The sequence below is a fragment of the Trachypithecus francoisi genome, unplaced genomic scaffold (genome assembly GCF_009764315.1).
Source record: "Trachypithecus francoisi isolate TF-2019V2 unplaced genomic scaffold, Tfra_2.0 Lachesis_group8, whole genome shotgun sequence".
NCBI lineage: Eukaryota > Metazoa > Chordata > Mammalia > Primates > Cercopithecidae > Trachypithecus > Trachypithecus francoisi.
In genome coordinates, this window is record NW_022681473.1 from 120,212,452 (window position 1) to 120,224,620 (window position 12,169).

Genomic DNA, 12,169 nt, shown 5'->3' on the forward strand with positions numbered 1-12,169 from the left:
TCATCTCCTACGTGAGTGTCATTAAGGTGTTGTGATGCTTTCCAAATGCAAGCACTCGATCGGAAATCCTAATCGACATGACTTGACTTCTGTGTAGACAGACACTCAGCCACAGCAATTCTCAGTAACTTGTATTGGATATAGTTAGAAAAGGGGAGGAAAGGTATTTGGAAGAGGAAATTGAGATAAAGCGGAGGGCCAGGTACGAAAAACGTTTTTGTTTTGCTTTCTTCAAGTATAATTTTAAGCAAAAGTAAAATACCACGACAAATGAATGTGGATATGTCAGCATGAGTGGCAACGCCCCCTCCTTCTTTCAACAAACACTGGTTGAATCCCTGCCATGGGCCAATGAGATACAGACTCTGCTCTTAAGGAACTTACTGGACAGAGGACAGAGGAGGAAATACAAATAAGTTAGGCAAAGAGAATTATGACACAGGGTGGTAAGTATTGTACTAGCGGGGTGTGCATGGCACTGAGCCAGGCAGGGAAGGCCGCCTGGAAGAGGTGTCTGAAGACTGGAAGAGGAGCTGGAATGAAGAATAAGAGTGATATGGGTGAGGCGTATTTCGGACAGAGGGGAGAGTGTGTGAGGGTGGGAAAAAAGACACGCCCCTGTGTGCACACATGTGGCTATGTGGCAAGGCGCAAGGGCACCGAACTAGGTGTGGCAAGAAGAGACACCAAGGATGCAGACTGCAGGCACGTCACGAAATGTAGTGCTCGTTCTACTTAGAAGCTGGGCTTGGTGCTAACCTCTTGGCCTCAAATAAATGAGGATCATGATCAATTTGGGGTAGAAACATCACCCTGGAATTAGCATAAGGAATAAATTCCAGGGGTCAAGGCCATAGGTGGCAAGGCTCAATTGGTGAATATTTTGGGGAATTGGAAGATGAGATGGTGCAGACCGTCTCCTTTGAGAGGATGTGTGGAATGCCCCTGCCTCGGGGCTACCTCTGTTTCCTTCTCCTGTCCAGCTTGGTCCAGGTCTGGTGTCCTGGATGAGACAGACACGTTCCGGGGGTGGCGAGTGCCTGTGCCTGTGGGGTGGGCTGCGCAGACTGGATATGGTCACATAGTCAGTGCCAGCCACTCACCAGACTGAGATGGAGACGGAGAGCAAGAGAATGGCTGGCAGGCAGTTGGTGGCCTTTTTCTGTCTTCCATAGGAAGAATTTTTTTTTTTTTTTTATATACTGTAAGTTCTAGGGTACATGTGCATAACGTGCAGGTTTGTTACATATGTATACTTGTGCCATGTGGTGTGCTGCACCCATCAACTCGTCAGCACCCATCAATTCATCATTTATATCAGGTATAACTCCCAATGCAATCCCTCCCCTCTCCCCCTCCCCATGATAGGCCCCAGTGTGTGATGTCCCCTTCCCGAGTCCAAGTGATCTCATTGTTCAGTTCCCACCTATGAGTGAGAACATGCGTGTTTGGTTTTCCTCTTCCTGTGATAGTTTGCTAAGAATGATGGTTCCCAGCTGCATCCATGTCCCTACAAAGGATGCAAACTCATCCTTTTTTATGGCTGCATAGTATTCCATGGTGTATGTGTGCCACATTTTCTTAATCCAGTCTGTCACTGATGGACATTTGGGTTGATTCCAAGTCTTTGCTATTATGAATAGTGCCGCAATAAACATACGTGTGCATGTGTCTTTATAGCAGCAGGATTTATAATCCTTGGGTATATACCCAGTAGTGGGATGGCTGGGTCATATGGTACATCTAGTTCTAGATCCTTGAGGAATTGCCATACTGTTTTCCATAATGGTTGAACTAGTTTACAATCCCACCAACAGTGTAAAAGTGTTCCTATTTCTCCCACCTCCCTCCAGCACCTGTTGTTTGACTTTTTATGATTGCCATTCTAACTGGTGTGAGATGGTATCTCATTGTGGTTTTGATTTGCATTTCTCTGATGGCGAGTGATGATGAGCATTTTTTCATGGTCTGTTGGCTGTATGGATGTCTTCTTTTGAGAAATGTCTGTTCATATCCTTTGCCCAGTTTTTGATGGGGTTGTTTTGTTTTTTTCTTGTATATTTGTTTGAGTTCTTTGTAGGTTCTGGATATCAGCCCTTTGTCAGATGAGTAGATTGCAAAAATTTTCTCCCATTCTGTAGGTTGCCTGTTCACTCTGATGGTAGTTTCTTTTGCTGTGCAGAAGCTCTCTAGTTTAATTAGATCCCATGGTCAATTTTGGCTTTTGCTGCCATTGCTTTTGGTGTTTTAGACATGAAGTCCTTGCCCATGCCTATGTCCTGAATGGTACTACCTAGGTTTTCTTCTAGGGTTTTTATGGTATTAGGTCTAACATTTAAGTCTCTAATCCATCTTGAATTAATTTTCGTATAAGGAGTAAGGAAAGGATCCAGTTTCAGCTTTCTACTTATGGCTAGCCAATTTTCCCAGCACCATTTATGAAATAGGGAATCCTTTCCCATTTCTTGTTTTTGTCAGGTTTGTCAAAGATCAGATGGTTGTAGATGTGTGGTATTATTTCTGAGGACTCTGTTCTGTTCCATTGGTCTGTATCTCTGTTTTGGTACCAGTACCATGCTGTTTTGGTTACTGTAGCCTTGTAGTATAGTTTGAAGTCAGGAAGCATGATGCCTCCAGCTTTGTTCTTTTGACTTAGGATTGTCTTGGCAATGCGGGCTCTTTTTTGGTTCCATATGAACTTTAAAGCAGTTTTTTCCAATCTGTGAAGAAACTCATTGGTAGCTTGATGGGGATGGCATTGAATCTATAAATAACCTTGGGCAGTATGGCCATTTTCACGATATTGATTCTTCCTATCCATGAGCATGGTATGTTCTTCCATTTGTTTGTGTCCTCTTTGATTTCACTGAGCAGTGGTTTGTAGTTCTCCTTGAAGAGGTCCTTTACATCCCTTGTAAGTGGATTCCTAGGTATTTTATTCTCTTTGAAGCAATTGTGAATGGAAGTTCATTCATGATTTGGCTCTCTGTTTGTTACTGGTGTATAAGAATGCTTGTGATTTTTGCACATTAATTTTGTATCCTGAGACTTTGCTGAAGTTGCTTATCAGCTTAAGGAGATTTTGGGCTGAGACAATGGGGTTTCTGAATATACAATCATGTCATCTGCAAACAGGGACAATTTGACTTCTTCTTTTCCTAACTGAATACCCTTTCTTTCTTTCTCTTGCCTGATTGCCCTAGCCAGAACTTCCAACACTATGTTGAATAGGAGTGGTGAGAGAGGGCATCCCTGTCTTGTGCCAGTTTTCAAAGGGAATTTTTCCAGTTTTTGCCCATTCAGTATGATATTAGCTGTGGGTTTGTCATAAATAGCTCTTATTATTTTGAGGTACGTTCCATCAATACTGAATTTATTGAGCGTTTTTAGCATGAAGGGCTGTTGAATTTTGTCAAAAGCCTTTTCTGCATCTATTGAGATAATCATGTGGTTCTTGTCTTTGGTTCTGTTTATTTGCTGGATTACGTTTATTGATTTGCATATGTTGACCCAGCCTTGCATCCCAGGGATGAAGCCCACTTGATCATGGTGGATAAGCTTTTTGATGTGCTGCTGAATCCGTTTTGCCAGTATTTTATTGAGGATTTTTGCATCGATGTTCATCAGGGATATTGGTCTAAAATTCTCTTTTTTTATTGTGTCTCTGCCTGGCTTTGTTATCAGGATGATGTGGCCTCATAAAATGAGTTAGGGAGGATCCCTCTTTTTCTATTGATTGGAATAGTTTCAGAAGGAATGGTACCAGCTCCTCCTTGTACCTCTGGTAGAATTCAGCTGTGAATCCATCTGGTCCTGGACGTTTTTTGGTTGGTAGGCTATTAATTATTGCCTCAATTTCAGAGCCTGCTGTTGGTCTGTTTAGGGATTCAACTTCTTCCTGGTTTAGTCTTGGAAGAGTGTAAGTGTCCAGGAAATTATCCATTTCTTCTAGATTTTCTAGTTTATTTGTGTAGAGGTGTTTATAGTATTCTCTGATGGTAGTTTGTATTTCTGTGGGGTCAGTGGTGATATCCCCTTTATCATTTTTTATTGCGTCTAATTGATTCTTCTCTCTTTTCTTCTTTATTAGTCTTGCTAGCGGTCTGTCAATTTTGTTGATCTTTTCAAAAAACCAACTCCTGGTTCATTGATTTTTTGGAGGGATTTTGTGTGTCTCTATCTCCTTCAGTTCTGCTCTGATCTTAGTTATTTCTTGCCTTCTGCTAGCTTTTGAATGTGTTTGCTCTTGCTTCTGCAGTTCTTTTAATTGTGATGTTTGTTAGAGTGTCAATTTTAGATCTTTCCAGCTTTCTCTTGTGGGCATTTAGTGCTATAAATTTCCCTCTACACACTGCTTTAAATGTGTCCCAGAGATTCTGGTATGTTGTATCTTTGTTCTCATTGGTTTCAAAGAACATCTTTATTTCTGCCTTCATTTCATTATGTACCCAGTAGTCATTCAGGAGCAGGTTGTTCAGTTTCCACATAGTTGAGCGGTTTTGATTGAGTTTCTTAGTCCTGAGTTCTAGTTTGATTGCACTGTGGTCTGAGAGACAGTTTGTTATAATTTCTGTTCTTTTACATTTGCTGAGGAGTGCTTTACTTCCAATTATGTGGTCAATTTTGGAATAAGTGCGATGTGGTGCTGAGAAGAATGGATATTCTGTTGATTTAGGGGTGGAGAGTTCTATAGATGTCTATTAGGTCCGCTTGGTGCAGAGATGAGTTCAATCCTGGATATCCTTGTTAACTTTCTGTCTCGTTGATCTGGCTAATGTTGACAGTGGAGTGTTGAAGTCTCCCATTATTATTGTATGGGAGTCTAAGTCTCTTTGTAAGTCTCTAAGGACTTGTTTTATGAATCTGGGTGCTCCTGTATTGGGTCGATATATATTTAGGAGAGTTAGCTCTTCCTGTTGAATTGATCCCTTTACCATTATGTAATGGCCTTCTTTGTCTCTTTTGATCTTTGATGGTTTAAAGTCTGTTTTATCAGAGACTAGGATTGCAACCCCTGCTTTTTTTTGTTCTCCATTGCTTGGTAGATCTTCCTCCATCCCTTTATTTTGAGCCTACGTATGTCTCTGCATGTGAGATGGGTCTCCTGAATACAGTAAACTGATGGGTCTTGACTCTTTATCCAGTTTGCCAGTCTGTGTCTTTTAATTGGAGCATGTAGTCCATTTACATTTAAGGTTAATATTGTTATGTGTGAACTTGATCCTGCCATTATATTATTAACTGATTATTTTGCTCGTTAGTTGATGCAGTTTCTTCCTAGCCTCGATGGTCTTTACATTTTGGCATGTTTTTGCAATGGCTGGTACCAGTTGTTCCTTTCCATGTTTAGGGCTTCCTTCAGGGTCTCTTTTAAGGCAGGCCTGGTGGTGACAAAATCTCTAAGCATTTGCTTATCTGTAAAGGATTTTATTTCTCCTCACTTATGAAACTTAGTTTGGCTGGATATGAAATTCTGGGTTGAAAATATTTTCTTTAAGAATGTTGAATATTGGCCCCCACTCTCTTCTGGCTTGTAGAGTTTCTGCCGAGAGATCTGCTGTAGTCTGATGGGCTTCCCTTTGTGGTAACCCGACCTTTCTCTCTGGCTGCCCTTAAGATTTTTTTCCTTCGTTTCAACTTTGGTGAATCTGGCAATTATGTGTCTTGGAGTTGCTCTTCTCGAGGAGTATCTTTGTGGCGTTCTCTGTATTTCCTGAATGTGAATGTTGGCCTGCCCTACTAGGTTGGGGAAGTTCTCCTGGATGATATCCTGAAGAGTGTTTTCCAACTTGGTTCCATTTTCCCCCTCACTTTCAGGCACCCCAATCAGACGTAGATCTGGTCTTTTTACATAATCCCATACTTCTTGCAGGCTTTGTTCATTTCTTTTTCTTCTTTTTCTTTGGTTTCTCTTCTCGCTTCATTTCATTCATTTGATCCTCAATCGCTGATACTCTTTCTTCCAGTTGATCGAGTCGGTTACTGAAGCTTGTGCATCTGTCACATATTTCTTGTGTCATGGTTTTCATCTCTGTCATTTCGTTTATGACCTTCTCTGCATTAATTATTCTAGCTGTCAATTCTTCCACTCTTTTTTCAAGATTTTTAGTTTCTTTGTGCTGGGTACGTAATTCCTCCTTTAGCTCTGAGAAGTTTGATGGACTGAAGCCTTATTCTCTCATCTCGTCAAAGTCATTCTCTGACCAGCTCGATCCGTTGCTGGCGATGAGCTGCGCACCTTTGCAGGGGGAGATGCGCTCTTATTTTTTGAATTTCCAGCTTTTCTGCCCTGCTTTTTTCCACATCTTCGTGGTTTTATCTGCCTCTGGTCTTTGATGATGGTGAGGTACTGATGGGGTTTTGGTATAGGTGTCCTTCCTGTTTGATAGTTTTCCTTCTAACAGTCAGGACCCTCAGCTGCAGGTCTGGTGGAGATTGCTTGAGGTCCATTCCAGACCCTGTTTGCCTGGGTATCAGCAGCAGAGGTTGCAGAAGATAGAATATTGCTGAACAGCGAGTGTACCTGTCTGATTCTTACTTTGGAAGCTTCCTCTCAGGGGTGTACTCCACCCGTGAGGTGTGTGGGGTATCAGATGCCCCTAGTGGGGGATGTCTCCCAGTTAGGCTACTCAGGGGTCAGGGACCCACTTGAGCAGGCAGTCTGTCCCTTCTCAGATCTCAACCTCTGTGTTGGGAGATCCACTGCTCTCTTCAAAGCTGTCAGACAGAGTAGTTTGCGTCTGCAGAGGTTTCTGCTGCTTGTGTTGTTGTTGTTGTTTAGCTGTGCCCTGTCCCCAGAGGTGGAGTCTACAGAGACAGGCAGGTTTCCTTGAGCTGCTGTGAGCTCCACCCAGTTCGAGCTTCCCAGCAGCTTTGTTTACCTACTTAAGCCTCAGCAATGGCGGGTGCCCCTCCCCCAGCCTCGCTGCTGCCTTGGGGTTAGATCGCAGACTGCTGTGCTAGCAATGAGGGACGCTCCGTGGCCGTGGGACCTTCTTGGCCAGGTGTGGGATATAATCTCCTGGTGTGCCCGTTTGCTTAAAGTGCAGTATTGGGGTGGGAGTTACCTGATTTTCCAGGTGTTGTGTGTCTCAGTTCCCCTGGCTAGGAAAAGGGATTCCCTTTCCCCTTGCGCTTCCCAGGTGAGGCGATGCCTCACCCTGCTTCAGCTCTCGCTGGTTGGGCTGCAGCAGGATTGTCTGGCACTCCCTAGTGAGATGACCCCAGTACCTCAGTTGAAAATGCAGAAATCACCGGTCTTCTGTGTCACTCGCGCTGGGAGTTGGAGACTGGAGCTGTTCCTATTAGGCCATCTTGCTCCGCCCCCGGTGTTTGTTTTTAAGACCAGGAAGAATTTTCTAACACAACAGGTGAGGACTCGTCCTTGCAAGCTCTCTGTAGTGCTTCCCAGCGTGAAGTAGATCCACAAAAGAACTCTGAGGGACGTGGCAAGGAGACCAAACACAGGCACCCAGGGAGAGCGCCTGGCATAGCCACAGGGCCATTGAGATGTGCCACAGGGGGTGTTTGCCCGCTCTCAAGTCGTCTCCGAGCTGCAGAGTCCCCAGCCTGGAAACAAGGTCTCAACATTCCCTTACATGGTAACCACGCCAGGCCCCTGCTGGGCTGTGGCGTTATCCTCCCTGGAGGCTTCCACTGGCTGGTCAGGCTGCAAAGAGGGCGTGCAGAAGAGAGAAGAGAACCTCAGTGCAAGGAAGGGACACTTGTTTTCCATCTCTTTTACCCAGGGCATCTTCTTAGTCGTGGGGAGGGAGCAGGAGATGGGAGGTGGGAGTGTGTGGGAATTGAACGGGAAATGGGTTTCAGAGATGTACATGGGTGTTCAGGAGAGCACAAGGGATAAAAGCAGCAGAGCAGTGTGCTGACAGCTGTGTGTCCTGCTGGGAGTTAAGGACTCCAGTGTGCAGGACACGTATGGAATTGTACTGTGTGATTCATGCGTATGAAGATAGAATGTTGAGGCAAAACATGCAACCCACCTTCCACCAAGGCCTGCTGGGCCACGTGGACTCAGAACCACCCTTGTCATCTCAGAGTCCTCGGCCTCAGGCACAGACAAGGGCCTTGGTGGGAAGAATATTAGAGTTGCCCAGAGGGGAAGGACTTCCGCAGAGCAGAGAAACATAATCTCTCACCCTTGAAGGCATCTGGCAGAGGCTTCTCTCCTTTGATTCCAAAGAATGTGCTGTAGATGTAGATGACAGAGTGAGTGTCTACAAAGAGGGAGTGGAGGGTCTGGTGATGGTTTTTGTGCACACACAGTAGTTAGTTAGATTCTAGAAGACACAGTTAGTGACTGATCCTAAATGACAAGCATTTCTGCTTGTTGAAATGTAAACCGTGGGAGCTTTACAGGAATGCTCCTTGGTCACCTGTATACTAGCACGGATGTCTTTGGTTTTGTGTTTTCTCCTTTCTGCAGGGTAGAGAGAATAAGTATTCCCGGGCTTCTCAGCATGGGGATCTGCACGGCTGAGAAGTTCTGGCATTACGGATACTGCGAATCAGACACCAGGGAAACATGAGGTTGATGACCTGTTGCATTTCAATCTCGCGGCTATCTATTTAGCCACTGCCCCCAAATTAGGGATTTATTCCCAAAGGCCAAGACATAAAATCGTAAGGGCACTGCCTTCAAGCCAAGAATTCTAGACTTGATGGAATAATCCCAAATGGAATCGAGAAGCCTGTTTTGATTTTGATTTTCCTTAGCCAGAAATGTCTCCAATGCTGAGCAGCCAAGTCAGGCGGGCAGGTTCTGGCTTTGTTCCTTATTCCCTAACCCAGGAGGACAGGGACTTGGTGAGGCCACCAGCTTTAAACACCGCTATGAAATTCAATGCAACAGAGTGTGCCAGAGCAGGTCCAGTCTGAGAAGGTGGCCTGGTTCCTTGGGTACCTAATTCATCTGGGCATCCAACCTTATGTATGCTACAGAAATCAAAGCTTCACTGGTCATGGGATTTCTTGGCCACAAGGGCCGAGGTAGCCATAAAACGTATGTTTCAGAACAATAGGGAAGCTGCTGGGGAACTGTACTGCCTTGCAGTTCTCCCACCTCCTGTGTTTGTGTCTCCATCTCAAAGAGTATCTGTTTGTAGGCTACGTCAGTGTGTGCCTCCTAGGGAAAGGTGCCCCCTACCACCACCCCACCAAAGGACATACACTGAGGCAAGTTCTGCATCCCCGTGTCCTCATTAATCTCCAGTTACATCCATATGCACAGGAAGGCTTCCTGTTCCTTTCTTTGACTCACCTCCATCCATGTGGGCTGGCTTTGGCCTTGCAGGCATGTGAACCTTGAGCTTCATCTGCTCTTCCCCATCCAGATGGGGAGGAGGTCAGGTGCTCCAGGTGGAACCCTGGTGCCCCGCCCCGAGACGGAGTGATTGGCAGGATGGCCTGTGTGCCCGAGGCAGCAGAAGCAGCAGGCAGACAGGTTGTTTTGTCCAGCAGGTTCTTTTCTGAGCCACAGGCCATGCAGCTGGAGGGCAGGTGAGTGTTTCAGGCAGGCAGGGCTCAGAAGTGGATGGTGATGAGGCACTCGGTACAGTAGCCTGACTTTGTTAAAGCTCTGTGGGCTCAGAAGTGGATGGGTGATGAGGCACTCGGTACAGTAGCCTGACTTTGTTAAAGCTCTGTGGGCTCAGAAGTGGATGGGTGATGAGGCACTCGGTACAGTAGCCTGACTTTGTTAAAGCTCTGTGGGCTCAGAAGTGGATGGGTGATGAGGCACTCGGTACAGTAGTCTGACTTTGTTAAAGCTCTGTGTAGAATATTAATGAATCTGCCACCTTCTTCTTGAATTTGAGCCTAAGCCATGGCCTTTGCATGTTTATGATACAGTAAGGAAGAAGGCCCAGGACGCTGTAACCTGAGCCTCATGTTCTCCTTGCAGGGGAAGGCTTCCTGTTATGTAGTGTGTGTGTGTCTGTGGGATGTGAGCCATAGAACGTTCACTGCTCAAGCTGGGGCTGGAACACCACGTGTTTCCCTTAGAGGGACGTCTTACCAGGGCAAGGCCGAATGACAGCAGGCCAGGCAACCACCGGGCTTTCCTTCCATTTTCTCCCAGCCCACTCACAGCGAGTATGTTCTCTCCACAGGTCCGGGCGCTGTCAGCGAGGTGAGCAACGGCACGTCGAGGAGGGCAGGCTGCGTCTGGCTGCTGCCTCTTCTGGTCTTGCACCTGCTCCTCAAATTTTGATGTGAGTGCCACTTCCCCACCCGGGAAAGGCTGCCGCCACCACCACCACCAACACAACAGCAATGGCAACACCGACAGCAACCAATCAGATACATACAAATGAAATTAGAAGAAACACAGCCTCATGGGACAGAAATTTGAGGGAGGGGAACAAAGAATACTTTGGGGGAAAAAGTTTCCAGAAAGAAATTGAAACTTGCCTTGCAGATATTTAGGTACAACGGAGTTTTCTTTCTTTTCCCAAACGGGAAGAACGCAGCACACCCGGCTTGGACCCACTGCAAGCTGCATCATGTGACCTCTCTGGTGCCAGTGTGGGCAAGGGCTCAGCCGCTCTGCCCACAGAGTGCCCCGACGCGGAACATTCTGGAGCTGGCCATCCCAAATTCAATCCGTCCATAGAGACGAACAGAGTGAGACCTTCCGGCCCAAGCATGGCGCTGTGGGCATTTGGGTAGACTGTGCCACCATGGTGTGTGTTGTGAAACGTGAAATAAAAAGAGAAAGAAAGAAAAAGGAAACAAAGTAAGACCATCCGACAGCAACAACAATCCCACAAACAGTCACAAAAGATACCGTTAAACTTTTTTTTTTTTTTTTTTATCATCATTTTACTACATGGACATCATGGATAACAAGGGATTCTGATTCATTATTAATTTTATTAATTATATTTTCTGATATGAGTCTAGAACTTAGTGCAAAAACAAGACAAAACTAAAAAAATACAACTGAAAAGGGTGAAGAGAAGTATGTTTGTTAAACAGTAAAAATGAATAGTATACTTCTTAACTAGGTTTACAACTGGTGGACCACACACCAGGCACTAATCGCCTGGTGAGGATTCGGCACATCCACCAAAAAACACATCCGATTTCACCAACATCTCCACCAGCGCTACAGATTCCTCCCGACTGTGGCATCTCATGCAGACAATACTATGCTCTCTACACACTGTTTGGAAATGGAAAGGCGATCTGCACTGTATCTTGGGTTTGTTGGCTATGCTTCTTTTGATGACATATATTATACAGTATATATATACATATATTTTTTTTGTTAGAGTTCTAGCCATTTTATTTCTCCGCAGGGTCCTTTCTCAGACATTACTGCATGCTGTATATGGCGTTAGCTGTGTGTTGATCTTCTAAAAGATGATAGAGTTTACTGGTAATTGTGTAATCAGCTCCTGCCTTTTTATTTTCTTGGGTTATTTACATGTCAGAGACATTTATAAAAAGTGAAAAGATAAAAAAAAATCCGACTAATACCAGGCGCAGCATCTTTCCAGGTGTGGCTCTGCGCGTCGGCCACCCCAAGCGGCCCCGCTTTCTCCATCCTGCTCTGTGGCATTAACAGACAGCAAGCAACTGAACACGCAGAACCGTCAGTACCCACTTGCTTTAGCCCGTTACGGGAATCTCTGATGCCTTTGTGACCACTGGAGAGTTTAATCCTCTTGTTTTATTTTATTTAATTTCCCACCTTTGTGTGAGTGTGTATGAAAGAGAAGAAAATGCAATTTTTAGGTAATCTTTTTTTTCCCTCCCCTGAAAGTCTGGGAACCAGAGAGTCCTCGGGGAGGGGTCCTGGATGTGATGAGGGAAAGTGGGATTGGGGGATCCGGGAGGGTGGGGTTGTCTCTGACTTGACATTAAAAAGTGTTCCATGTCCCTCTTCACCTGGTGTGGTACCTCATTCTACAGTGGGGCGGGGTCACCGCCTGCCTGGCTCAGGTTTGAAGGAAGGGGGTGGATGGGCTCTTAAACCCTCCTGGGATGGAGGGGTGGTAAGTGCTGAGATGACAAACAGAAAGGACATGGGACCTCCTCCATCCACACACACAGGCAAGGTGAAGGTGCGTCTGATAGGGACTGCGTTGTCAGTGCCTTCAGGAGGTCCTGGCCAGGGCTGCCAGTGTCCTGTTTGTGCTCAAACATC

General features: G+C 45.5%; 1 protein-coding gene across 6 annotated transcripts in view; it reads left to right on the forward strand.

Annotated features, from left to right (window-relative positions):
- Positions 1-11,909, forward strand: part of NTM (neurotrimin) — a 963,524-nt gene extending 951,615 nt beyond the window's left edge. For all 6 annotated transcript variants that reach the window (XM_033204656.1, XM_033204657.1, XM_033204658.1 and 3 more), the window contains one exon: positions 10,128-11,909. In XM_033204656.1, the coding sequence (XP_033060547.1) occupies positions 10,128-10,228 (101 nt within the window). In that variant the 3' untranslated portion in view covers positions 10,229-11,909. The remainder of the gene's footprint in view (positions 1-10,127) is intronic.
- The last annotated feature ends 260 nt before the right edge of the window (positions 11,910-12,169 follow it).